General features: G+C 37.7%; 1 protein-coding gene across 1 annotated transcript; it reads left to right on the forward strand.

Annotated features, from left to right (window-relative positions):
* The first annotated feature begins 546 nt into the window (after nucleotides 1-546).
* On the forward strand, nucleotides 547-20,349 carry LOC102978679 (zinc finger protein 420-like). The gene is given in 5 exon segments (XM_055079257.1): nucleotides 547-567; nucleotides 1,658-1,688; nucleotides 8,263-8,403; nucleotides 19,196-19,807; nucleotides 19,922-20,349. Coding segments are annotated over 5 exon segments (1,233 nt in total).
* Nucleotides 20,350-27,906: the final 7,557 nt, after the last annotated feature.

The following is a 27,906-nucleotide window of genomic DNA, read 5'->3' on the forward strand; positions in this document are numbered from 1 at the left end:
CGGGCCTTTTTTCCGTGTCCCTTGTTGCGCGCTGCGCGAGTGGCACCCGTCCGAGGAAGAAACCGGCGTGGGTCGCCGCGGAAACGACTGTGCAGACGTAGCCCGAGCCCGTGGGGGACGGTGAGTGGCGGTGAGGGTGGGATTTCGGGAGGCGCTCAAAGCGTGGACTTTGGGAGCGCAGCCTCGCGAGTCCGCCCGCCCCGTCGGGGCTGTGGGCGCTTGAGCAGCAGGGAAGGTGGTTGCAGCCCTGGGAGAAAATAGGTAAGCGTGCGTGTTTGTGAGAGGCCGTGTTCCGTGCGAAGGGCCGCGGGGTGGTGCCAGGCGGTGAGTTCCCGTAGTGAGACTGAGAAGTGCGTGGTTATCCTTGCATGACGGGGACGTAAGATGCGTGTCCTTTATGTGAGCGTGGGTTGCGGTGGACTTGTGGGGAATATCTCAGGGACCCATGGCCCTAGGTTCTCTGCTACTTCCTCCACCCTCCTGTCAGGCACATACGACTGCTACGGAGAAATGTCTCCGAGGGGGAAACCACATGCTAAGCCCTCGATGAAGGTTTTTGATAAGAAGGTACAGACTGGCGTTTAGGAGGGGAATTTTAGATTAGGGATTCCCCCTGAGTCAGGATTCTAGAAACGAATGGATAGAGAGACTCCAAGAATGGGATTTCTTTCTGGGATTGTTGTATCTAGGAGTCTTCTGAAGTTCATTTGTATATTTGAGGATGACAGCGTTTCTTGAGCTCTGACGGCAGGAACCTACTGTGAACGCCCTCTTCTTACTTCATTTTGTTTTATGTATGAGGTCACAGCGGATGTAGCCACGGAGGGTGTATTTTAATACAAGCTCAGCGTTGTGGTGACTGATTATTCCCCTGCAGGTTTCAGTAGGTAAGAAGCAACGAAAATGTGAGGTTAATTGTGACTTGTGCTTTCAAGTAAAGCGACTGAGCCAGAATTCAAGTGTCCAGAACAGGAGTTCTTAACCAGGGTTCCTTTGTCTGTATTTATGGGTGTAGAGGGGACCACAACCCCCGAAATTTTATAGATAATCGCTGTATATTTGTACATTTCCATTCTTCAAAGGTGTACACAATTCAAAAGATTTAGACCTGGGTTTTTATCTACAATCAAAAATTGTTATACCTTGGGACAGTTTTGTACAAAATTAGTGGCCAAACAGCAGAAACTAACACAACATTGTAAAGCAATTATACGCCAATAAAAAAAAAAGAAAAAAAAATTAGTGGCCAAGATAATGAGAATGATTAAGAAACCCACATGACATCCATGAGACAATATTATGTAGATAATAAAATTTCTGTTTATAAAAATTAGTCATGATAAGGAAAAATGGCCATGATCTAATGTTAAATCATCTTTATAGTTGTAGATAATAGTACCCCCCAAAAATTAAAGTTATATATGGCGTTCACTTTGTAAAACAGAATTTTGTAAAACCCTTTTGCAAGGATTGTATCCAAAATGATATTTCAATAGGTTATTCAGAAGAGAATAGAAAGTGCATAGTCATTTATTGAACACCTTCTGTGTATTCAAAACTTTTCTGCCCATTTTGCATACAACCCTAATCTGCAAAGGCCATTTCCCTTTCTAGTAGTGGAAAAATCTTTATAGTGATATGTGTCTGGTTATATCAGTGTGATACAGCTAAAGGATATTCAAGAATAGGTAAGTGGTAGTTGTTTCAGTCATAGCAATACTTCACGGCAGGCCTGCTATTTATAGACTTTTTAAATGACGAAAATATAGCCTCTGCCATAATAATGACTTAAAATATTTTGAATACTTTGAAATATCTTTATGTTTTATTTATGATGATGGAATTAATGCAGACTTATTACCAAAAATTTAATTTTCTAAGAAATTAGGAAGAAGAAATTAAGAATACCTCTTATTCCCACTGCCTGGAAATAATAACTTTTAATATTTTGGTGTATATGTTTTTTTGTTTGTTTTTTTGGCTGCGTTGGGTCTTCATTGCCGTGCGTGGGCTTTCTCTAGTTTTGGCGAGCGGGGGCTACTCTTTGTTGCGGTGCGCGGCGCGAGATTCGGAGCACCGGCTCTAGGCACGGGGCCTCAGTAGTTGTGGCACACGGGCCCTAGATTGCAGGCTCAGTAATTGTGGCGCACGGGCTTAGTTGCTTCGCAGCATGTGGGGTCTTCCCGGACCAGGGATGGAACCCGTATCCCCTGCATTGGCAGGTGGATTCTTAACCACTGTGCCACCAGGGAAGTCCATGTTTCTAGCTTTTTTTGTGTGAACATTTCCATGTGGTTTTGTTTTGGCAAAATAATTGGTCAAATAAAGGAGACAGAGTCCTATTCTTAGTTTGCAAAAAAAATCTAACCCAATCATGGATTTCCTTATACCTCTGCATCAGGGAAAAGGAAGTGCTGAGGATCTCCTTGTTTGAAAAATATTCTGTTTTCACATTTTTGAGATTAGGAATTTTATTTAAAATTTAATTATTCGTGGCACCAAATTACTAAGTAAGACATCCTTTCAGAATTAGTAATTTAGAGATTTAAAGTTACTTTCAGAGAAAATGGCACTAATTTCTTTCTTTCTTTTTAAAATTTACTTATTTATTTGGCTGCACCAGGTCTTAGTTGCGGCACATGGGATCTTCATTGCGGCGTGTGGGATCTTTTAGTTGCAGCATGCAGGCTCTTAGTTGTTGCATGCAGGATCTAGTTCCCTGACCAGGGATCGAACCCAGGCCCCCTACATTGGGAGTGTGGAGCCTTAACCTCTGGACCACCAGGGAAGTCCCAGTGGCACTAATTTCTAATTCCAAGTATGATGCAAATACAAACAATTTTTCCAAAGATAGTTATTATAACAGAAAATAAAGATTTTTAATATAAATCCCCATGTTATGCTGAAGAATCATTCATTTGTTAGATTCTGCATTTTTTCACATCCTAATTATATATATCTCTCTCCCTCCTTCCTCAGCCCCAGCAACTACAGAGAATGAGAAGAACCTGTTCAGCATTATAAACATATATTTAAACATCTACCTGCTGAGAACTGAGGAAGGGCACATATTTTCTTTTCCTGTCTGATAATATCTGTCTCTCTCTCTCTCTCTCGTTAATAATGATTTTATTAAGAAGAATTTTATTTTCCCAAAGAAAAAATTTTAAATTAAAGAGAAAGCTTGAGAAGCACAAATCTTCTCTCAGAAAAATATGATGCAGGGCTTCCCTGGTGGCGCAGTGGTTGAGAATCCGCCTGCCAATGCAGGGGACACGGGTTCGAGCCCTGGTCTGGGAAGATCCCACATGCTGCAGAGCAACTAAGCCTGTGCGCCACGACTGCTGAGCCTGAGCTCTGGAGCCCACGAGCCACAACTGCTGAGCCTGTGAGCCACAACTACTGAAGCCTGTGTGCCTAGAGCCCATGCTCCTCAACGAGAGAAGCCACTGCAATGAGAGGCCCGCGGACCGCAACGGAGAGTAGCCCCTGCTCACCGCAACTAGAGAAAGCCCGCGCGCAGCAGTGAAGACCCAACGCAGCCAAAAATAAATAAATAAATTTAAAAAATATGTATGATGGCAGCAGAATTAACTTCCATGTATAATAAATGATTAAGGGGTATGTAATGACTTTCATCTTCAGTAATGATAGATACTTTATATTCGCCATCATAATATACTTTTTAGTGTTTCTGTGGTTTATGGTCCTCAAAACAGCCATCTGTAGTAGGTGATATTCTTATCCTTTTTTTGCTGATGTTGTAAACAGAGGCACTGAGGTATTACTAACTCTCACAGCTTAAGGTTCATTTTTTTAATTTTTAAAAAAAAATTATTTATTTACTTATTTATTTTGGCTGCGCTGGGTCTTAATTGCGGCACACTGGATCTTTGTTGCTGTGTGCCAGATCTTTTAGTTCTGGCATGTGGACTCTTTTAGTTGTGGCATGCGGTATCTAGTTCCATGACCAGGGATTGAATGGGGCCCCCTGCATTGGGAGCACAGAGTCTTAACCATTGGACCACCAGGGAAGTCCCTTAAGGTTCATTTTCAATTCCTGAAAGTCTGACAACAGAGCTTGTGTTCTTAATTTCAACAGTATATTATCTCATACGTTATGCATACCTTTTTTATTTTTAATTTTTTAATCCATTATGCCAACCTCTTTTAATTGAACAGTTTAATCCATTTAAATTTAAAATAATTACTGGACTTCCTTGGTGGCACAGTGGTTAAGAATCCGCCTGCTAATGCAAGGGACACGGGTTTGAGCCCTGGTCCGGGAAGATCCTGCATGCCGCGGAGTAGCTAAGCCCATGCTCCACAACTACTGAGGCTGCGCTCTAGAGCCCACGAGCCACAACTACTGAGCCCACGTGCCACAACTACTGAAGCCCACGCGCCTAGAGCCCATGCTCCGCAACAAGAGAAGCCACCGCAATGGGAGGCCCACGCACCGCAACAAAGAGTAGCCCCTGCTCGCCACGACTAGAGAAAGCCTGCATGCAGCAACGAAGACCCAACACAGCCAAAAATAAATAAATAAATAATTTAAGGTAATTACTAATTAGGAGGAACTTATTAGTTCCAAAATGGCCATTTTGCCATTTGTTTTCTGTATGTCTTGTCTTTTTTGTTCCTTGATACTTCCATTCCTGCCTTCTTTTTTACTATAGTGTCCTGTTTGATTCCTTGCTCATTTCTTTTTCTCTGTATATTTTTTAGTTGTTTTCTTAGTGGTTATCTTGAGGATTACAGTGAACATCTTAAACTTATAATAGCCTAGTTTGAATTAATATCAGCCTAGCTTTAATAGTATACAACAAATCTTTTCTTTCTTTTTTCTTTTTTTTTTTAAGTACACTGTGGGTGTAGCTCAGTGGTAGAGCATTTGACTGCATACCTTTAAAACCTGCTTTGGTCTTCACTGAGTTAATACTGTTTTCCATCATTTCATATGGATTAATTATTAAGGAAGCCTTAGTATGTCACCGTATTGCAGACTGTAATATGTTTAATCTGTTGCCTACTGGGAGATAGTTATTTTTAATTTTTGGCTATCAAAAATTATTCTCTGATGAACATCCTCGTGCACATGCCTTGTGTACTTCTATAGATATTTCCTTTTAAAAATTTCTAGAAATGGAATTTTGTAGTTAAAAAATCAGACTTTTATTAAATGCCTACAATAGGCTAGACCTAGAAATTATAGGACTTGGGGTAATACAATCACTAAAAAGGCGTAGTTGCTTCCTTTAAAATGCTTATTATCTAAAATGAGATAAAATCTATTCAGGAGTAAGTGTAAGGTGGTGTGTGATGAGAGATTTAGGTGACCTACCTTGTGAATTCACAGGAATGACACATCAGTCTGTCTATAGCAATAGTCAGGATCTGAGCAAAATAGACGGATTCTGTGAAATATCAGTGGTAATAAATGGATTTTGTGCTGTGACTTTTGTACTTTACAGTTTCCTTCTAATTTTGTTGGATGCAAAGTGAAGCTAGTAGGATATTATAATGCAGCAGCTATCTGGGAGACATCATGGCTTAGTTGACAGGTTTATAAACCAAATAACCCTCTCTGTCAACAATTTTTTTAAAAATACACATTTATTTCAAGTTAACCTATGGTAATTGTTAAAATAATTATTAAATAAACTTTAAAAAGAAAACTCAAGATCAAAATTAAAAAGTAAGTACTATTATTCGATGGTCACATAACCTTCCAGACTTTCTTTTATCTACTGATTTCAGTGGTCTGTTTCTCTGACACTGCTTCTCTATATTGACTGACGTATTCATATATTATTCAAAAGTATTTATATTGGTCAATCTAATTGTTCTCTTGACAGTGTATCTGGATTATTTCCCATATCCTTAAATATTTTCCCAACTTCACGTTTGATATCTACTTTGATTTTTAGTACAGTGATGGTTTGTCATATATTTAACTAGTAAGCTTTGCTGAACTCAAAGTATTAAACACCGACTTTCTATCTTCAGTGTCTTAACCAATTTCATATAATTACAAAGCCACAAAAGAGGTTCTTGTTAGGATAACGTGGGCTTTTTTCAGTCTTAGAAGGTGGGAATAGAAGGAAGAGGATCTGCTCTGAGCAAGATTGCATTGCCCACTCTTAGGTCTACATCTCCCTCACCAAAATGACGTAGTGTCAGAAAACTTCTTGCTGACATATCTGGGTCTGGCTTCAATGCAGAAATGCCTCTGTTCTATGACTTCGTTCATCCTAGACACCTGGGTTGGCAAAGGAAATGGATTTATCTAGAATCCTAATCTACCCAAATTGTGTGTGATGGAAAATAGTTTGGAACCTGGAATGGAAGATCATAACGTTATTAACTTATGTGCTGTTGGGAACACTAAACTAGTCTCAAGGTCTTTCTCTTCTCCCAGCTCTGGCTTTCTGGATTTGTGCTTTTCTGTTAGAGGAACCTTGAGGACTGATCCAGTCTTGCAGGTCTAAAAGCATGGCTCATGTAAGTTGATGTTTCTCCCCTCTTGGAATATGTGTATTTTTGTAGGTCATGTGAGTATTTTCATTAATTTTTCTAAAGTTTACTACCAAAAGAGGTTCCTCAAATAACCTGCTTCCCAGCTTTTGTTCTAGTGAAATGTGATGCATAATTACCCAGCATCTTCTCTGTATGTCCTGATCTAAACTAACTAGTGTTCATGTTATAACTGAGAAATTATCCAACACGTCTTAAGTGCCCATTCTTCTATCAAGGGCAGTGAAGGAGCAGTGAAAGAGATAAATCCATTAAAGATTTATGTTATGTGAGTCACGTCTGTATTTTGGTGAAATGGAGACAATGGTTGTATTTGACTGTCTAGGAGAAGACTTTGAAATTTTCCAGACTTAAGATTCCAAGTAGATAAGATAGAAATTTGGTATTGAATGACTTAAATCTCAGTGTATAGTAGTATCTCATAGTTTATGTGAATTAGTGTATACATGATTGAGATTGGCAAACTTGGCAGGAAATTCCCGAGAGATAAATATCAAGACTATTCTGTTGTCTAATGGGACATACTAAATTTGGGTGACATAATTCAACATCCTTCCTCAGTATTCTTTAACTCTGCCTGTTAGTTATCTATTGCTGCATAACGTATTACCCTGACACTTAGTAGCTTAAAGTAGTAAGCGTTTATCTCACGGCTTCACTGGTTCAGAAATCTGGACATGGCTTAGCTTGGCTCTCTTGCTCTGGGTCTCTTGCAAGGCTCTTAAATTGTTGGTCAGAGTTGCAGTCATCTTAAGGCCAACTTTGCATGTATCTGCTTCCAAGCTCACCCAAATGGTTTTTGACAGGATCCAGTTACTCATGGGAGGATTGGAGGCCACTCTTGGTTGAGCAAGTGAGACATCAAAATAGGGCAAGCAACATGGAAATCATAGTCTGTAATCTACCATCACAAGTAACATTTCATCACTTTAGCCATATTCTGTTTATTAAAAGTAAGTCACTCAGTTCAACTCATACACATGTGAAGGAGAATACACAAGGGCATAAATACCAGAAGATGATCATTGGTAACCTAAGTAATCATTGCCTGTCACACTCAGCACAAGCCAGGTGTTCAATGACAGATAGTAGATGGCAGCAAAAAAAATGTATCATCATAAATAGTAGGCGAATACAGAATCATAGGATTGGAGAAGACCTTACACATGTTGTGCATCCTAAATGTTGTGCATTTAAATCTGATATATCCATAAGATATAATGTCATGTGCCAAAAATTATGTAGATTTGTAAAAAAGAACCTACTATGATAAGATCTGACATACTGAAGCATTTAATACTTGAGGGAATTCTCAATTTTATATAAACCCTATTTTCTAAAATTTGAGACTTTATACTACATTTTAAAAAAATAGCTGATTAAATTTTCTTTTCTCTAAAAAGCAAAAATTTTCCTTGACAACTCACATTTACTGAGAATTTATGTGACAGATACCAGTCAGGCATTATGCTTGTGTTTACTATTTAATTTAATAACCAAATGTTATTATTTTATCTATTGTCAAATGACTCAGATACTTAAGCCAGGAAATTTTGTTTATTCTAGCAGACTTCTTCAAAAATATGTATATGTTCTTCAGTTCCCTCCTGTATTATAGATTTTTAGCCTACATACTTGCTATATTGCTGTCTTCCTACAGTATGATCCTTATCTTCTCTCCTTCTGTCTTCAAAATATTCCTTTAATTTCCCCATTAATACATAGGTTTGCCATTTCAGAGATCTATGACATTCAGGGATGTGGCCATAGACTTCTCTCAGCAGGAGGGGGAATATCTTGACTCTGTTCAGAAGAATTTGTACCGAGATGTGATGATGGAGAACTATGGTAACTTGGTCTCACTTGGTATGTTTATAAGCCTCAAGTGATTTAGAATAATTTAGAATCTGCTCTTTAAGATATGTATTTTTTTCCACTCTGATTTTCAAGGCTGCTTTTAGGAAACTAATTACACTTCCATGTTTTTTTTCCCAGAGAAGTGGTTTGAGCTTTGTCAGGTTGGAAATCACATCTCCATTTAATATCTTTATCTTCCCTGTCCTTCAGTGACATTCATACCTCCTCTATTCTTACTTAAAGTTGCCTCTCTTCCTTTATGAATAGGATCTAGTTTAGAATTCTCTGGCATTTATTATATAACCATTGTCAAAGAATCCAGGTTTCCTACTTATTTATGCTCAGAATTTCTATAGACACTCCATTTTGTTATCTGACCCACTTGCAGAGAGATCAGCCTGACACGGGGTCCTGAATTGCTCGAATTCCTCTAAAAGAACCCCGACAATTTATATAACAATGGATTAGATAAATGGAATTCATTGAAAACTGAAGAATACACAGTCTGTTTAGGAGAAAATTTTTCTGTTTTGTGGTTGAAAGTTATAATCAATGAACATTACATTTTAATTGCAATTAATATCCTACAGATAGCTCCTCTTGTATACTCTTCGTAAAACAATATCGATAAGAATGTTAATAGCTAACATTTTGCTTAGTATTTAATAGGCAATGCTCTAAGCACTTTATATACATATGTAAATTATGTACATATACATATACGTACATAAATATATGTACATATACATAAGTGTATGTACATATATGTACATAAATGTATGTACATACACATGCATAAATGTGTGTACATATACGTACATAAATATATGTACATACACATGCATGAATGTGTGTACATATATGTACATAAATGCATGTACATATACATACATAAATGTATGTACATATATATACATGCATAAATGTATGTACGTATACATGCATATATATGTCAACTTGTTTACTTCTTCTAACAGCCTTATTATTCCCATTTTATAAGTGAGAATACTGAGGCACAGTGGGTTTAAGTGACTTTCCCAAAGGTCAGACACAGCTGGGTGGTGGCAAACGCAGGAACTGAACTAAGGCTCCAGGGTCTGTATTTTCAACTATGGCATTATACACGCTTTCAAGAAAAAGAGGATATATGTGTATATATGTGTGTGTGTGTGTGTTTTCTTTGAACTTACCCTACCTAACTGATTTCTTGTTCTTTCATTCCCTTACCCTCTCTTCTGGAAAATCTTATTCAATATTATTTTGATGCCTTTAATTTATTATTATTATTTAAACTGAGCAATGTTTTCTTCTACATTGTGTGCTATTTTTTTTTCTTTGTAAACAGGACATTCCATTTCTAAGCCAGATGTGATTATATTCTTGGAGCAAGGGAAAGAGCCGTGGATGGTTGTGAGAGAAGAAACAAGAAGATGATGTACAGGTAAGTATGAGCAAGTCAAATTATGGGAATACATCTGTAGGTGAAAGCCCAGTGGTCAAGGAGACATACACTTGAAATGTTGGCTGGAAAGGTTCATTCACATTGGTTAAAATACCTGTGCTCTAAAGTAGAAATAAATACTCTGCATGAGCTACCCAGTGACTTTTATCTTTACTTCATTAACCACTCCCTTTGTTATTCTTCTTATATTTTTCTCCCAGTTCAATGATGGGCACTGTCCTGCTTCCTTATGCACCTTTTAATTTGTATTTTGGACTCAAATGTTTTCCAGATCCTCCTGTGCACTTAGATTTATATATTGTGGCTTCATTACCTAAAAATATATTCATTACTATATCTGGCTAATAAATGGAGTTTGTATTATATTAGGGATGACATCAAATAAACGTTTAAACAAATAAGTAGATAAATAACATCACATAGTGAATATAGTATGAAGGAAACTACCAAGGATAAGGCAAATTTAGGTAATGAGGTAAGATGGTCAGGAACCCTTTTCTGAGGAAGTGATATTTGAGCTGAGACATGGAGGGTAAGGACTCAGGCCATTTGAGTATATGAGGAAGTGCATTCCAAGAAGAGTAAACAACAAATGGAAAGTCCTAAAAGTGAACATGAGTGTTGTGTGTTAAGGGATCAGAGCAGAGTTATTGAGGGGTAACTAACAAAACATGAATTCAGTATATTATGGGGGTTCAGGTCACATAAGGTGTTACTAAGAAGAATTAAAATTGTTTTCTAAGATTACTTAAGAGCTATGATCTGATTAAATTTTTAATATATTTATATTTTTATAAATTTTCTCAAAAATTAAACCTTATTATTTATGAGACTTAGAAGTCTAGATAAAATAAATATAAATTTATTAGCTGTTCACTTTCTCTCATATACTTTTTACATATTTAAAATTTTTTATTAAAAAATTTTTGTCCTGGGACCTCCCTGGCAGTCCAGTAGTTAGAACTTTGCCTTCCAATGCAGGGGATACAAGTCCGATCCCTGGTTGGGGAGCTAAGATCCCACATACCTCGTGACCAAAAAACCAACAACATAAAACAGAAGTAATATTGTAACAAATTCAATAAAGACTTTAAATATGGGCCACATCAAAAAAAAAATCTTTAAAATTTTTTTTGTCTTAATATTAATATATTGGAGTTTTTCTTATTTCTTTCTAGATTAATATTCTGAAATTATTTTTTCTTTTATCTCTACTGTGTTCCTGAGGTCTGTGACTTCATTTCAGAGTTTTCTAATTCTGATTTATGTTGTTCTTTCACTTCTTATGGCATTTTAAAAAATTCAGAACACTTAATATTGTTAAGATGGCAATACTACCCCAGATTCATTTGGCTTATTGACATCTTGATCATGAATTTATGTGGGTATGCAAGGGATCCAGACTAGCCAAAAAATCTTTTTTAAAAAAATAAATTTATTTATTTATTTATATTTTTGGCTGCGTTGGGTCTTTGTTGCTGCACGTGGGCTTTCTCTAGTCATGGCAAGTGGGGGCTACTCTTCGTTGCGGCGCACGGGCTTCTCATTGTGGTGGCTTCTCTTGTTGTGGAGCACAGGCTGTAGGCATGCGTGCTTCAGTAGTTGTGGCTCGCGGGCTCAGTAGTTGTGGCTCGCGGGCTCTAGAGCACAGGTTCAGTAGTTGTGGCACACGGGCTTAGTTTCTCTGCAGCATGTAGGATCTTCCAGGACCAGGGCTCGAACCCGTGTCTCCTGCATTGGCAGGCAGATCCTTAACCACCGTGCCACCAGGGAAGTCCCTCCCAAAATATCTTGAAAGAGAAGAAAGTAGGATTTACACTTTCCAATTTCAAAACTTACTACATACCCAAACTTACAGGGTGCATTGAAAGCAGTGCTAAGCAGGAAGTTTATAGCTGTAAACACTTACATTAGAAAGAAAGATCTCAAATCAGCCTAACTTCATACTTCGAGGAACTGAAATAAGAATAATGAACTAAGTCCAAAGAGAGGAAAAGGAAGAAAATAATAGAATAGAGCAGAAATAAACAAGTTAGAGAACAGAAAAACAATAGAGAAAAATCAATGAAACCAAGAGTTAGTTTTTCAAAAAGATTAACCAAAGTGAGAAAACTTCAGCTAGATGAAGAAAAAGTAGAGAAGACTCAACTAAAATCAGAAATGAAAGAGGGGTCTGTGAACAATTGTACACCAACAAACAGTAACCTAGGTGAAATCCTGAAAGCACACAATCTACAAATACTGAATCATAAAGAAATAGAAAATCTAAAGAGACATATTAGTAAAGAGATTGAATCAGTAATCATAAACCTACTGACAAAGAATAGCCTTGGATCCAGTTGCTTCACTGGTGAATTCTACTAAACATTTAAAGAAGAATTAACACCAATTCCCCTCAAACGCTTACCAAAAAATTGAAGAGGAAGGAACACTCCCAAACCTTTTCTATGAGGGCAGCAGTACCCTGATACCAAAGCCAGACAAACAGTGCAAGAAGAGAAAACTAGATCAATATTTCTGATGCCTGTTGAGGCAAATATCTTTAACAAAATAGTAGCAAACTGAATTCAACATTTTATGCAAAGGATTATACACCATTACCAAATGGGATTTATTTCTGGAACGTAAGGCTGGTACAAGTAAAAATCAAGCAATGTAATATGCCACATTAACAGAATAAAGAAAAAAAAACATGGCCGTCTCAATTGCTGCAGAAAAAACACATGACAAAATTTATTACCCCTTCATGACAAAAAACACTCAAGAAACTAGGAATAGAAGGAAACTACCTCAGCATAATAAAAGCCATATGAAAAGTCCACAGCTTCCATACTAAGTTGTGAAAGACTGAAAGCACTAATTTTGCTACATTCCATAAGTTTTGGTATGTTGTTTTTTTACTTCATTTGTCTTAAGATATTTTCTAATTTCCCTGTAATTTCTTCTTTGACTCATTGGTTATTTAAGTGTATGTTGTTTAATTTGCATATGTTTGTGTATTTTCTAGTTTTCCTTCTGCTGATGATTTCTAATTTCATTCCTTTGTGATTGGAAAAGATACTCTCTATGATGTCAGTCATTTAAAATTTATTAATTGTTTTGTGATCTAATGTGGTCTGTCTTAGAGAATGTTTCGTGTGCACTTGAGAAGAATGTATATTCTGCTGTTGTTTTGTGAAGTGTTCTCTGTATGTCAGAGAGGTCTAGTTTGTCTAGAGTGTTGTTCAAATCTTCTGTTTCCTTATTGATCTTCTGTCTGGTTGTTCTATCCATTATTGAAGGAAGGGTATTGAAGCCTCCCATTAAAATTATATTGCTGTCTATTTCTCCCTTCTGTCAATGTTTCCCTCATATATTTTGGAGGTCTGATGTTTGGTGTATAAATATGTATAATTGTTTATCTCCTGGTGAATTGACCATTTTATTATTATATAATGTCCTTTTTGTCTCATGACAGTTTTTCACTTAAAGTCACCCCTACTTTCTATTGGTTACTATTTGCATGGAATATCTTTTTCCATACTTTCACTTTCAGTCTATCTGTGTCCTTAGATCTAAAGTGAATCTCTTGTAAGCAGCAAGTCAGTGGATAATAATTTTTTTATCCATTCAACTTATCTATGTCTATATTATTGGAGAGTTTAATCCATTTATATTTAAATTACTGATAGGAAAGTATTTATTATTGCCATTTTGTTACTGATATTCTGCATACTTTGTGGGGTTTTTGACCCTTGTTTCCTCTCTGTTACTGCCTTCCTTTGTGTTTCATTGATTTTTTTGTAGTGACATGCTTTGATTCCCTTCTAATTTCCTTTTGTGTATATTCTATAGATATTTTCTTTGTGGTTACCATTTTGATTACATAAAATATCTTAAAGTTAAAACAGTCTTTTTAAAAATTTATTTTATTTTTGGCTGCGTTGCGTCTTCGTTGCTGCATGCAGGCTTTCTCTAGTTGTGGTGCGTGGGGGCTACTCTTCGTTGCAGTGTGCGGGCTTCTCATTGCGGTGGCTTCTCTTGTTGCAGAGCACAGGCTTCAGTAGTTGTGGCTTGTGGCTCTAGAGCGCAGGCTCAGTAGTTGTGGCTCATGGGCTTAGTTGCTCCGCACATGTGGGATCTTCCTGGACCAGGGCTCAAACCCGTGTCCCCTGCATTGGCAGGCGGATTCTTAACCACTGCACCACCAGGGAAGCCCAACAATCTGTTTTAAACTGATAAAAACTTAACTTTAATCACATACAAAAACTCTACTTCTTTACAACTCTACCCTCACCCTCTACATTGGTTATGTCATAAACAACATCTTTCGATATTTTATACCTAGTAACATAGATTAGTGGGGTTTTTTTTAATGATTTTGTCTTTTAGATTCTGTACTAGAATTTAAAGTGGATTTATGTATCAAAATTACAGTAATATAGGATTCTATGTTTTGTTCATATATTTACCTTTATTGAAGAATATTATACTTTTATATGGGTTTGCGTGGCTTTTTGATGTTCTTTCGTTTTAACTTTAAGGACTCCCTTTAGCATTTCCTGTGGGACAAATCTAGTGGTGATGAATTCCTTCAGCTTTTGTTTATCTGGGTAGGTATTGATTTCTCCTTCATTTTTTTTTATTACATACAAACATATATTTTTAAAAATTTTTAATTTATTTTCGGCTGCATTGGGTCTTTGTTGCTGTGTGTGGGCTTTCTCTAGTTGCATTGAGCAGGGGCTACTCTTCATTGCAGTGCGCAGGCTTCTCATTATGATGGCTTCTCATTGCAGAGCATAGACTCTAGGCGTGCAGCTTTAGTAGCTCTGCAGCATGTTGGATCTTCCTGGACCAGGGCTCAAACCCATGTCCCCTGCATTGGCAGATGGATTCTTAACCACTGCGCCACCAGTGAAGTCCACTCCTTCATTTGTTTTTTTTTTAATTAATTTATTTGCCTGCTTTGGGTCTTTGTTGCTGTGCACGGGCTTTCTCTAGTTGTGGTGGGCGGGGACTACTCTTCATTGTGGTACATGGGCTTCTCATTGCAGTGGCTTCTCTTGTTGCAGAACACGGGCTCTAGGCACGTGGGCTTCAGTAGTTGTGGCACACAGGCTCAGTAGTTGTGGCACACAGGCTTAGTTGCTCTGCGGCATGTGGGATCTTCCCGGACCAGGGCTCGAACCTATGTCCCCTGCATTGGCAGGTGGATTCTTAACCACTGTGCCACCAGGGGAGTCTCACTCCTTCATTTTTGAAGGACACTTTTTCCAGATACAGTATTCTTGGTTGATAGTTTTTTTTTCTTTTCTTTCAGCACTTTGAATATATCATCCCATTTTCTTCTGATCTGCAAAGTTTCTGCTGAAGAATACACTGATATTAAGGAAGCCCACTTGCTTTTTTTTTTTAATTTTTTTTTTATTTTTTTTTTAATTTTTTTGCGGTACGCGGGCCTCTCACTGTTGTGGCCTCTCCTGTTGCGGAGCACAGGCTCTGGACGCACAGACTTAGCGGCCATGACTCACGGGCCCAGCCACTCCGCGGCATGTGGGATCCTCCCAGACCGGGGCATGAACCCGCGTCCCCTGCATCGGCAGGCGGACTCGCAACCACTGCGCCACCAGGGAAGCCCCCACTTGCTTTTGATAAGTTCGTTTTCTCTTGCTTATTTCATTTTCTTTCTTTGAATTTCAGCCGTTTCATATAATACACACTATAAATGTGTCTTGTTGTGGGTCTCTTGAATTTTCCTAGTTGGAGTTCATTGAGCTTCTTAAATTTGTGTATCCATTTCTTTCCTCATATTTTGAAAATTTTCAGCCATTATTTCTCTAATAATCTCGCTGCCCCTTTGCTCTTCTCCTTCTGGGACTCCTACAATGTGTATATTGGTCCTCTTGATATTCTCCTATAGTGCCCTAGGCACTCTTCATTCATTTTTCTTTTTTACTTGATGATTTCAAGTGACCTCTCTTCAAGTTTGCTAACTCTTTGTTTTGTCTGATCAAATCTGCTATTGAACCCCTCTAGTGAATTTCTCAATTTAGTTATTGTATTTCTCAGCTCCGGAATTTCTGTTTGGTTCTTTCTTATAATTTCTATCTCTTTGTTGATATTCTCATTGTCTTCATGCATTGTTTTGCTGAATTCATTTATATGTCTATCTGTGATCTCTTTTAGCTTGTTTAGCATCTTCAAAACATCATTTAAAATTCTTTTTCAGGAACTTCACAGGTCTGCTTTTCTTTAGAGTTGGTTTCTGGAGCTTTGTTTTGATCCTTTGATTGGACTGTATTTCCCTGTTTCTCTGTATCCCTTGTGATTTTTCATTGAGATTTTGGCTTTGTAGAAACAGCCGCCTCTCCCACTCTTTACAGACTGGCTTACTACCTTCACCAGTAAGCCCAGCCAGGGGTTCTGGAACCTTTCAAACCTTTTCTTGGGATGCATCTTCTTTGGGGTTGTGTGTATGCTTTTATTTTAGTGTAAATGGCTGCTTTTAACTATATTAATTTCCTGTTGCTTCTGAGGACCTTTCAGTTTCTGTTGTATTCCTCTATCCTTAATATTTTGCTTCTCCTGGTGCCTGCCTGTGGAAATGTATATTCTCTGCTGCTTTAACACACTGCAGTGCTCACCTGTGTTTTCAGTCGCCTCCAATCTGATATGCCACCATTCTCATCAGCAATCCAAGCCAGATGAGACAGAAACCAGTCCCTTGGGCAGCCCCTAGAGAAGTCAGAATGTTGGACACAACTTTCACTTTTTTCCTATCCCGAGGAAGGAGCCAGAAATTAGGAGTAGCTATTCTCCCCATCGCACCTCATTACACTGTATGGCAAGAGGGGCTAGGGCAAGCAAACTGTCACCAACCTTTAACCTTCTTGGCTGTCTCTTCTCTTGTTCATGTGCTTATCTGGCTGCTGGAGCCCCTTAACTAGTTTTTAGAATTTTCACAAAAGTATTTTGGTACATATAATGCTGTTAATTCAGGGTCTCTTGGGGAGAATGAGGGGCTATATCTTCCTAGTCCACTATCTTCCTAATGTCCTATCTTCCTTTGTTGTAGGTTTTCTGTTTCCCATTTCCTGCCTTGTACTGGAGTATTTAAATACTTCTTTAGTATTCATTTTAGTTTTTATGTTGGTATTTTGGCTATTTCTCTTTGAATATTTGTTTTAGTGTATGTTTTAGGGGTTACAGTATACAATATACCTAAGCTTTCACAATCTGTTTTTACAAATATTGTAGCATTTCTTGTAAAATGAACAAACCTTGTATCTTCAATATGTTTATATTTACCTTTCCCTTTATAATTGTCATGTTTATCATATCTACACATACTGAAAACACCACCAGACTGTTATAAGCTTTGCTTTCAAGAGTCAAAAATATCTGAAATAACTTAATAGGGAAATAAATGATCTTATGTATTTACCTAGATATTTACCTTTCATGATGCCATCTTTCATTCCTGAAGATTCAGGGTTCTCTTTTGTATCATTTTCCATAAGCCTAAATAAATTCCTTTAGTAGTGTTGTTTTTTTCAATCAGACAGTTTTTTGCCTCAGTCTGTCCCTTTCCTTTTCAGATTCTAATCACATTTTTAGATATATTACCACAAGTCCCTGAAGCTCTACTATAAAAATTTTAACCTGTACTGTTGATGAGTTTCAACTTGAATAACTTCTATATATCTATCATTTTTACCTTTTCCTCTGTCATTTTCATTCTGCTGTAAGCTCATCCAGCAATTTTAGAAATTATATATTTCAGTTCTACAATTTTAATTTTTTCCTTTATGTGGTTTCTTTTTCTCTGTCTATATTTCTTACCAATAATTTCAAATGTGTGGTTTTAAAAAAATTTTTTAATCTCTTAGAGTATAGCTAAAATAACTGCTTTTATATCTTTGTCTGATAATTACAACATCTGGGTTGTCTCAGCATCTGCGGTTTATCTTTTACCTTGAGAGGGGATCACGTTTTTTTGTTCTTTTTACAATTAATAATTTTAAATTATTTCATGGACATTGTAAGTGCTATGTTGTGTTGATATGTTTATATTTTTACTTTAGCAAGGAATTGAAGCAATAAAATTTAGACTACACATTCTTTCCTGCTGTTTATGGGAAGCAGTGTAATTCTCTGGTTCTCTAAGGCTTTGCTGTACTCGTTTGTGTCCTTCTCATGCATATGTGATTCATGTTTAGGCTAAGATTTGTACTTGTTTCCACCCAAAATTAGGGAATCTCCTTCTCCGAATGTTTCCTTTCTAGGGTTCCTCTCTCACTTACCAGTTTGGTAGTGTTCCTTGCCATGATTCTTGTAGCAGGAGATATGTTGGGGCTTTGACAGCTCATTTTTGCCCCAATATACCCGTCTGGCAAGGCTATGAGTGGTAGAGAAGGTGGCAAAAAACTCAGCCTAGTGTAGGTCATTTTTTAAGGTTTTCATTCCCCTCCACAAGCCCTTTTTTGTTTAATTTACGGACCTGAGGTGTTTGATTTTTTTATTTTGTCAAGTATTTTTAATTGATATCAGAGAGGGAGATCAACTATAAGAAGTTTACATCACCATGATGCTACTAGAACTTCTTCAGTTAAGGAGTTATTTGATGGTGAAGATGATTTTTTTCATTTATTTTCTCTTGTATCATTTTGGAATCATTGCTTTCCATTGTATTGTTACCACTTATCACAATTGTTTTTTTGCTGCTATTTTCACAGTTTTGGCCAGTCACACCTCTGTAAGTCTTTGATGGAAACTGATGCAGGAAAGAGTATATTAAATCACTCTAATAAAGTGTGATAATTGAGTTATGGAGAAAGTGTCAGTAACTGCTACAAACTGTATAGCTGATTTTAGAGTTGTCTAAAGTATTCATCTCTAATGAGTGATTTTAAAAAATATATTAAAAAAATTTTTTTTTATTTTGGCTGCTTTGGGTCTTCGTTCCTGCACGTGGGCTTTCTCTAGTTGTGGCACGTGGGGACTACTCTTTGTTGCAGAGTGTGGGCTTCTCATTATGGTGGCTTTTCTTTTTGTGGAGCACAGGCTCTAGGGCACGCAGGCTTCAGTAGTTGCAGTGCATAGGCTCAGTAGTTGTGGTGCACAGGCTCTAGAGCGCAGGCTCAGTAGTTGTGGCGCATGGGCTTAGTTGCTCTGCAGCATGTGAGATCTTCCTGGACCAGGGCTCGAACCCATGTCCCCTGCATTGGCAGGCAGATTCTTAACCACTGCACCACCAGGGAAGTCCTAATGAGTGATATTTTTAATTTAAAAGAATGTACTATAGAATATATACTGTTCTTTGTCAAGGAAAACAAATGTTTTTCTCATTTCTTTTAGATTTGAAGTCAAGGTATGAAATAATCAGCTATGAAAATGTACGCATTTATAAAAAATATTCATCTCTTATTCTACATCAGAAAATTCATACTGGTGAGAAACCCTATGGATGTGACAAATGTGGGAAGGCCTTTAGTCAACACACAGACCTTACAGTACATCAGAGAATTCATACTGGTGAGAAGCCTTATGAATGTAAGCAGTGTGGAAAGGCCTTTAATCATGCATCCAACTTTCTGCAACATCAGAGAATTCATACTGGTGAAAAACCCTATAAATGTGAGGAATGTGGAATGACTTTTAGTCATAGGATAGAACTTAGAGTTCATCAGAAAATTCATACTGGGGAGAAACCCTGTGAATGTGAAGAATGTGGGAAAGCCTTTAGTTGTGCCTCACATCTTACTCAACATGGCAGAGTTCATACTGGTGAGAAATCCTATGTATGTAATGAATGTGGAAAGGCCTTTATTCAAGGTAGAAGAATTAGAATACATCAGAGAATTCATACTGGTGAGAAACCCTATGAATGTAAGGAATGTGGGAAGGCCTTTAATCAAGCCTCTCATGTTGTGCAACATGGTAGAGTTCATACTGGTGAAAAACATTATGAATGCCGTGAATGTGGGATGATCTTTAGTCGTGGTATAGATCCTAGAGTATATCATAGAATGCATACTGGCAAGAAACCCTTGTAACAAACAAGGGTTTGTTACAAGGGTTTCAAATGTAAGGAATGTGGGAAGGCCTTTAGTCATGCCTCAAATCTTGTTCAACATGAGAGAATTCATTCTGGGGAGAAGCCCTATAAATGTAAGGAATGTGGGATGACATTTAGTTCTGGCTATCAACTCATTCCACATCAGTGAATACATATTGTCATGAAACCCTATGAATGTATTGAATGTGGGAAGGCCTTTAGTCATGCTTCAGCACTTATTGAACATGAGAGAATTCATACTGGTGAGAAACCCTATAAGTGTAAAGAATGTGGGAAGGCCTTTTTTCATGGTGGAAGCCTAAGAATGCATCAGAGAATTCATACTGGTGAGAAAACTTATGAATGTAAAGACTGTGGGAAGGCTGTTAGTCGCACCTCAAACCTTGACTGACATGAGAGAATTCATACTGGTGAGAAACCATGTGAGCGTTAAGAATGTTGAAAGGCCTTTAGTCATGTTGAAAGCCTTAAAATACATCATAGAATTCACACTGGTGAGAAACCCTTGAACTAAGCCTAAAAGACTTACTGCATTTGTTACATTCAAAAGGTCTCTCACCACTGTGAATACTCTGATGTCCAGTAAGTCATCCATACACACTAATCTCTATTAGAATAATAGGTCCTAAAAATCAAAAGCTAAATGAGGTTTCCTTATGAAACTAAGTATAGAAAATCTAAATATATTACCTGCCAACTGAAACTGAGAATCTACCAAAAGAACTGTGAAATTAAAAAGCATTTATCTAGCAGACCTACTAGAGAATGGACTTGAGGACACGGGGAGAGGGAAGGGTAAGCTGGGACAAAGTTAGAGAGTGGCATGGACATATATACACTACCAAATGTAAAACCGATAGCTAGTGGGAAGCAGCCGCATAGCACAGGGAGATCAGCTCGGTGCTTTGTGACCACCTAGAGGGGTGGGATAGGGAGGGTGGGAGGGAGGGAGATGCAAGAGGGAAGAGATATGGGGATATATGTATATGTATATGTATAGCTGATTCACTTTGTTATAAAGCAGAAACTAACACACCATTGTAAAGCAATTATACTCCAATAAAGATGTTTAAAAAAAAAGCATTTATCTAGAATGTTCAAGACTTAACTATTCTTGTTTAATTATAAATCTTTAATGACAAAGCTGTTGATCCAAGTTTAGTACTTTCAGTATTACAGGTCAGCAAACGATTGCCCTGTGGACCAACCACCTGTTTTTCTAGGGTTTTATTGGAACACAGCTGTATTCATTCACCTACATATTATCTAAGGCTGCTTTCTGTCTTCAACAGCAGAGTTAGTGGTAACAGACACTGTATGCCCCGTAAACCTAAAAATATTTACTATCGGCCCTTTAAGAACAAGTTTGCGAATCTGTGATCTAGATTCATTAGTTTTTCTAATCTTTATTTAAATTTATGAATGAGCTGAATTATAGATAACTGCTTTCTTTAATACTAAAAGGAACCTCCCTCCCACCCCCCAACACACATACTTGACCATTTTTGATACCTATTGACATACTTGATACCTATTTTCAAACCCTTCCATCCAGATAAATGTCAGAAATTAGTCATTTGAATTGCCTTCTCCTGTATTTTCTGTAAATGTCAAGGAAGTGCCAGCAGCAAATCATATTGGTTTTGATGAAATACTGTGTATTTTTGCACAATTGGTATTTAGCCCTATAAAAGAATTCTTATCTTTCAAATAAGAATGATTCATGGAAATTACAAATTATGCATTGTCAACCAACCATCTGTGATGTCAGTATGATTGTCCCTTATAACCTACACTTCTATGACCATTTGTTGCAGATGGAGAATCCACTATCCTCTTTAGTTATTCACCATCTGATAGTTAACATCATTGTCCCATATGTTTAAGTTTTAGAATAAAATATAACACAAGACAGAATAATTTGAGTTCCATAATAAAATAAGCCTACAGTAGGTCAGCATGGTACTTCTCCAAGTTACTATATATATATGTTGAATGTACAGACATACTTTTATCCAATGTTTTTGAAATTATGCCCCAGGAATACTGTTGGTACTTGACAGTATTTTTTAAAATGTTTTTGGGCTTAAACAAGTTTACGAAGTACTGAATACTAAATCTCTACGTTTGAATAATGAAAAGCTCATATTGAACAAACAAATGGAGACCTGTGGTAAAGAACACTTTAAAATATTACCAGGGAACCTCCATTTCTAATACCTATTAATCTCTCTGGGAAATGTTGCCAAATCCAAAGGGAGTGACTCTCAGATTGGAATTATGGGTCATTATTTCATGTTGCTAGCGATAATTGGATGGCTAACAGCTCACAACCTGACCTGCAATTAGTGTCCTTTTTCTGAATGTAGGGTTGCTATTTTTCTACAAAATGAAATATCTTTTAGCCCAATCTTGATATAAATATACCTCAGTAGATTTAAATCTTATCTATTGGCCATTATACAGTTGTTGACAGTTTTTCACTATTACAAAACCAGTGACTAGCTTTGCTTCTGTATACTAGTACACAAGAGCAGTGGTGTCCAATTACTCAGGCATAGGTTGTATACATTTTCACCTTTGGTACATATTGGTAACTTGTTTATTTTTGTGGACATCTGGCAACTCAGTCAAAGGTGAAATAAGTGTCCTGTGTTTCTTCTTCTAGTGTGTGGTTTAGTTTTTAGTTTTCTAATTACTAGTGAGTTGAATATTTTCCATATATTTTTATTAGCCAATCATGTTACTTATTGTGATTTTCGTAGTCTTGTTTTTTGCCCATTTATTCATTTTTTTCCATCTGATTTATAGGCGTTTTAAAAAATATTCAGTATCCAAATCCTTTGCTTGTTTTATATGTCCTTATTTTTCCAAACTTATGCTGATTTATGCTGTTTTTTACTATGTTCAGTACCCCTCATACAAATATTTTAAATTTCAGTATAGTAAGTTTTCAGTCGTACCAAATATTCTTATTATTTCTATTCACAATTTTATTAGACTATTTAGTTTTCTAAACAATCAAATTATCTGCAAGTCAAAAAGAAAATTCCTTTTAACATATTTATATGGATTATTTCTTTACTTTTATTGAAATAACATTGGCTGTATTGTACATTGGTGGTGATGATGTCAGTGGTATTGTGTATTGGTAGCTATGATGTCAGTGTGATTGTCTCTTATAACTTACACTTCTATGTCCATTTGTTTCAGGTGGAGAATCCAATATTTTATTCAGTCATTCACCATCTGATAGTTAACACCATTGTCCCATACAAGTTTAAGTTTTAGAATTAAATATAATGCAGGATGAAATAATTTGAGTCTCAGGCTTTCAGGTTTTCAGGCTTTTCCTCCAATTTAATGGAAATTATGTCAACATTTCATGGTTAATCTATTATTTCCTTTTGGTTATGTGCCCCAAATAATCTGTATTGTATTTAAGTAGTTTCCTACATTAGAAATGCCTCATTTTTTCCAAACTGCATTTCATTGTTTGTTGCTTTAATCATTTACTATTCTCCTTTATTGATATATTGATTAATACTGATAGATTTCTTAGTTTTTAATCATCCCTGGAATAAACCCTAGTCAGCCATGGTATATTATTTTTTATACCTGCTGAATTCCATTTGTTAACTTGATTTAGAATGTTTGCATCTGTATTTATATGTGAGATTGTATTCTAATTTCCTTTTGTATTGTATTTTTAATGTTTGATGTTGCACTTACCAGATTTTTTAAAGTTTAAAGAGCTTAAAAAGTTTAAAAGAAGATAGAACTTGTCTTTAAAAAGTTATGGAGCTTTTTATATCTGTTGATTGGATTTGTTTTTTTTGTTTTCTTAAATTAATTATTTATTTATTTTTGTTTTTGCCTGTGTTGGGTCTTTGCTGCTGCGCGCGGGCCTTCTCTAGTTGCGGCGAGCGGGGGCTACTCTTCTCATTGTGGTGTGCAGGCTTCTTATTGACGTGGCTTCTCTTGTTGTGGAGCATGGGCTCTAGGCACACGGGCTTCAATAGTTGTGGCACACAGGCTCAGTAGTTGTGGCTTGCAGGCTCTAGAGCTCAGGCTCAGTAATTGCGGCACACAGGCTTAGTTGCTCCGCAGCATGTGGAATCTTCCCGGACCAGGGCTCGAACCTGTGTCCCCTGCCAGGCGGATTCTTAACCACTGCGCCACCAAGGAAGTCCCTATATATATATCTTTTTGAATTAGTATTTTTATTTCCTTAGGATAAATACCCAGAAGTGAAATTGCTGGATCATATGGCAGTCCTATTTTGGGTTTTTTGAGGAACCTCTGTACTGTTCTCCACAGGGGCTGTGCCAATTTACAGTCCCACCAACAGTGCAGAAAGGCTCCCTTTTCTCCACGTCCCCACCAACACTTGTTATTTATTGTCTTTTTGAGGATGGGGTGTCTCTTCTTTTATGGGCACTATTCCCGCTATGTGGGCCCACCCTCATAACCTCATCTAACCCTAATTACCTCTCATAGGCTCCATCTCTAGATACTATCACATTGAGAGTAAGAGCTTTAGCATATGAGTTTGGGGGTGAGTGGCATAAACATTCTGTCCATAACACTAATACTTGAAAAATATAAGTGTAGCATATTTGCAAAAGTAAAATCACTAATTCACCTGGCATGTCGCTTTTAAAATCCTGATAACTGATCATCCTTTAAGGTTCCTTTCTTGTGAGGTAAGAAATAGGGCAGAGCTTTGAGGCAGGTAGACGTGAGGTGCAGAAGTCCTTGGGAGCATACATATGTTCATCAAAAGTATTGAACTAAAGTGCCCATCAACAGTAGAATGGGGGAATTTTGGTATCTTTATACAGTAGAATAATATACAGCAATGAGAATGAATCATCTGAAACAACAGTCAGCAATATGTATTAATCCTCCAAGGAATGCTAAGCAAAAGAACCCAGGTACAGGGCTTCCCTGGTGGCACAGTGGTTAAGAATCCGCCTGCCACTGCAGGGGACATGGGTTCGAGCCCTGGTCTGGGAAGGTCTCACATGTCGTGGAGCAACTAAGCCCGTGCGCCACAACTACTGAGGCCTGCGTGCCTAAAGCCCGTGCTCTGCGACAAGAGAAGCCACCACAATGAGAAGCCTGCTCACTGCAATGAAGAGTAGCCCCTGCTCGCCACAACTGGAGAAAGCCTGCGGGCAGCAACAAAGACCCAACTCAGCCAAAAATAAATAAATTAAATAAAATTTGTAAAAAAAAAGAAAAAAAAAAGAACTTGCTGTATAGCACAAGGAGCTCTACTCCACTTCGCTGTACAATAGAAACTTAACACAGCATTGTAAAACAACTATACCCCCCCAAAAAAAAGAAATTTTAAAAAATTCATGCATTAAATAAAAAAGACAACCTATGGACTGGGAGAAAATATTTGCAAACAATGTGACCAACAAGGGCTTAATTTCCAGTATATACAGACAGCTCATACAACTCAATATAAAAAAAAAAAAAACCCAGCCAAAAAATGGGCAGAAGACCTAAATAAACATTTCTCCAAAAATGACATACAGATAGATGGCCAACAGGCACATGAAAAAATGCTCAACATTGCTAATTATTAGAGAAATACAAATTAAGACCTAAATAAACATTTCTCCAAAAATGACATACAGATAGATGGCCAACAGGCACATGAAAAAATGCTCAACATTGCTAATTATTAGAGAAATACAAATTAAAACTACAATGAGGTACCACCTCACACCAGTCAGAATGGCCATCATTAAAAAGTCTACAAATAATAAATGCTGGAGAGAGTGTGGAGAAAAGGGAACCCTCCTACACTGTTGGTGGGAATGTAGATTGGTGCAGCTACTATGGAAAACAGTATGGCGGTTCCTTAAAAAACTAAAAATAGAGTTACTATATGATCCAACCATCCCACTCCTGGACATATATCTGAAAAAGATGAAAACTCTAATTCGAAAAGATACATGTACTCCAGTGTTCATAGCAGCACTATTCACAGTAGCCAAGACATGGGAGCAACCTCAGTGTCCATTAACAGATAAATGGATTAAGAAGATGTTCTGTATACGCACACACACACACACAAACACACAATGGTGTATTGTTCAGCCATAAAAATGAATGAAATATTGCCATTTGCAGCAACATGGATGGGACCTAAGTGAAGTAAATCAGACAGAGAAAGACATATTACTTATATGTGGAATCTAAAATACAAATGAACTTATTTACAAAACAGAAGCAGACTCACAGACAGATAAGAAACTTATGGTTACCAAAGGGGAAAGGGGCAGGGATAAGTTAGGAGTATGAGATTAACAGATACACACCACTGTACATAAAATAGATAAACAACAAGGATTTACTGTGTAGCACAGGGAACTATATTCAATATAATAACCTATAATGGAAAAAAATCTGAAGCTGTACACGTGAAACAAACACAGTGTTGTAAGTCAACTATAGTTAAATAAAAGAGAAGTCTTGCTCACAGACTGCTGTAAAGTAGTAAGCTACCCAGGGTTACTGTTCCCTTCCTGTAACACAACCCACTGCATGTGCCGGCATCCATCTAGGCTTACCTGCTCCATGCCTGTGGGATGTGGGGTCATAGAGAACCAACACAGACATGAGGCTTGTTCGGTGTGCCATGGGTAAAGTCCTTTGCTTTTGACCAGGAATCTCATGTCCTCTGCCAGCTTCCATGAAACAGTAATAGGCTAGCTTACTAGCTTGTACATAGGGTACAATCTCAGCCTCTTCAGAAACCTTGACAGTGCCTACTGTAAAAGGTGTGTGTTTGTTTTTTTTGAGGTCCCTGAGAGAATGGTCTTCACTTTTATCTCCCAAACTGACTTATTTGGAAAAGCTCCTCTATAATCCAAATATGTTGATCAGATCTGAACAACAGTGCTCCTTCCTTTAGCACCAGGGGTTCCAGGCTCTTTCTAGAGTGGAGACAAATTAGCCATCTTCTTTCCCTCATGTATGTGCCATATTCACTCTCCCTCAAAATTTTCACAGAGAGGCTCACAGCTTTCCTTACCACAAGGAAAGATTCTGGGATTCCACCTCAGGACCGGGAATTTCTTTAACTTCCCTGAGCGGAGCTTAGTCTGACAGAACAAGAGACTGGTTTTAATCCCTTGGTATTCCAAGTACAGTTGACCCTTGAACAACTCGGGGGTTAGGGGAGACCAGCTGCTGCAGTCAAAAATCTGTATAAGGACTTCCCTGGTGGCGCAGTAGTTAAGAATCTGCCTGCCAATGCAGGGGACACAGGTTTGATCCCTGGTCCGGGAAGATCCCAAATGCCGTGGAGCAACTAAGCCCATGTGCCACACCTACTGAAGCCCGCGTGCCCTAGAGCCCGCATGCCGCAACTACTAAGCCCTCATGCTGCAACTACTAAGCCCGCATGCTGCAACTACTGAAGCTCTTGCACCTAGAGCTCATGCTCCGCAACAACAGAAGCCACCGCAATAAGCCCGCGCACCGCAACGAAGGGTAGCCCCCGCTCGCCACAACTAGAGAAAGCCTGCGCGCAGCAACAAAGACCCAAAACAGCCAAAAAAAAAAAAACCCACATATAACTTATAGTCGGTCCTGTGTATCTGAGGTTCCTCCATATCCGCAGTTCTGCATCCGTGGATTCACCTAAGGATCATATAGTACTGTCATATTTACTATTGAAAAAATCCGTGTATAAGTGGACCCACGTAGTTCAAACCTGTGTTGTTCAGGGGTCAACTGTATAATGATTTTTGCCCTTAGCTCTCTGTAGATAATGTTAATGGTACTCCCTTATGGGCCTGAAGGAAAAAAATCCACTCACATTTTCTACCAGCTTTGTTATTCATTCGTTTCCCAACTCTCCTGGGCCATGCTTCCCCTGGTTCCAGTCAATCCCTTTCATACTTGGTAAGCTTCAGTTTCCCTTCAATCACCTGTTTTGTGCTGTATGGGACCAAGACCCCCTTTT

Source organism: Physeter macrocephalus, chromosome 17 (genome assembly GCF_002837175.3).
Source record: "Physeter macrocephalus isolate SW-GA chromosome 17, ASM283717v5, whole genome shotgun sequence".
Taxonomy (NCBI): Eukaryota; Metazoa; Chordata; class Mammalia; order Artiodactyla; family Physeteridae; genus Physeter; species Physeter macrocephalus.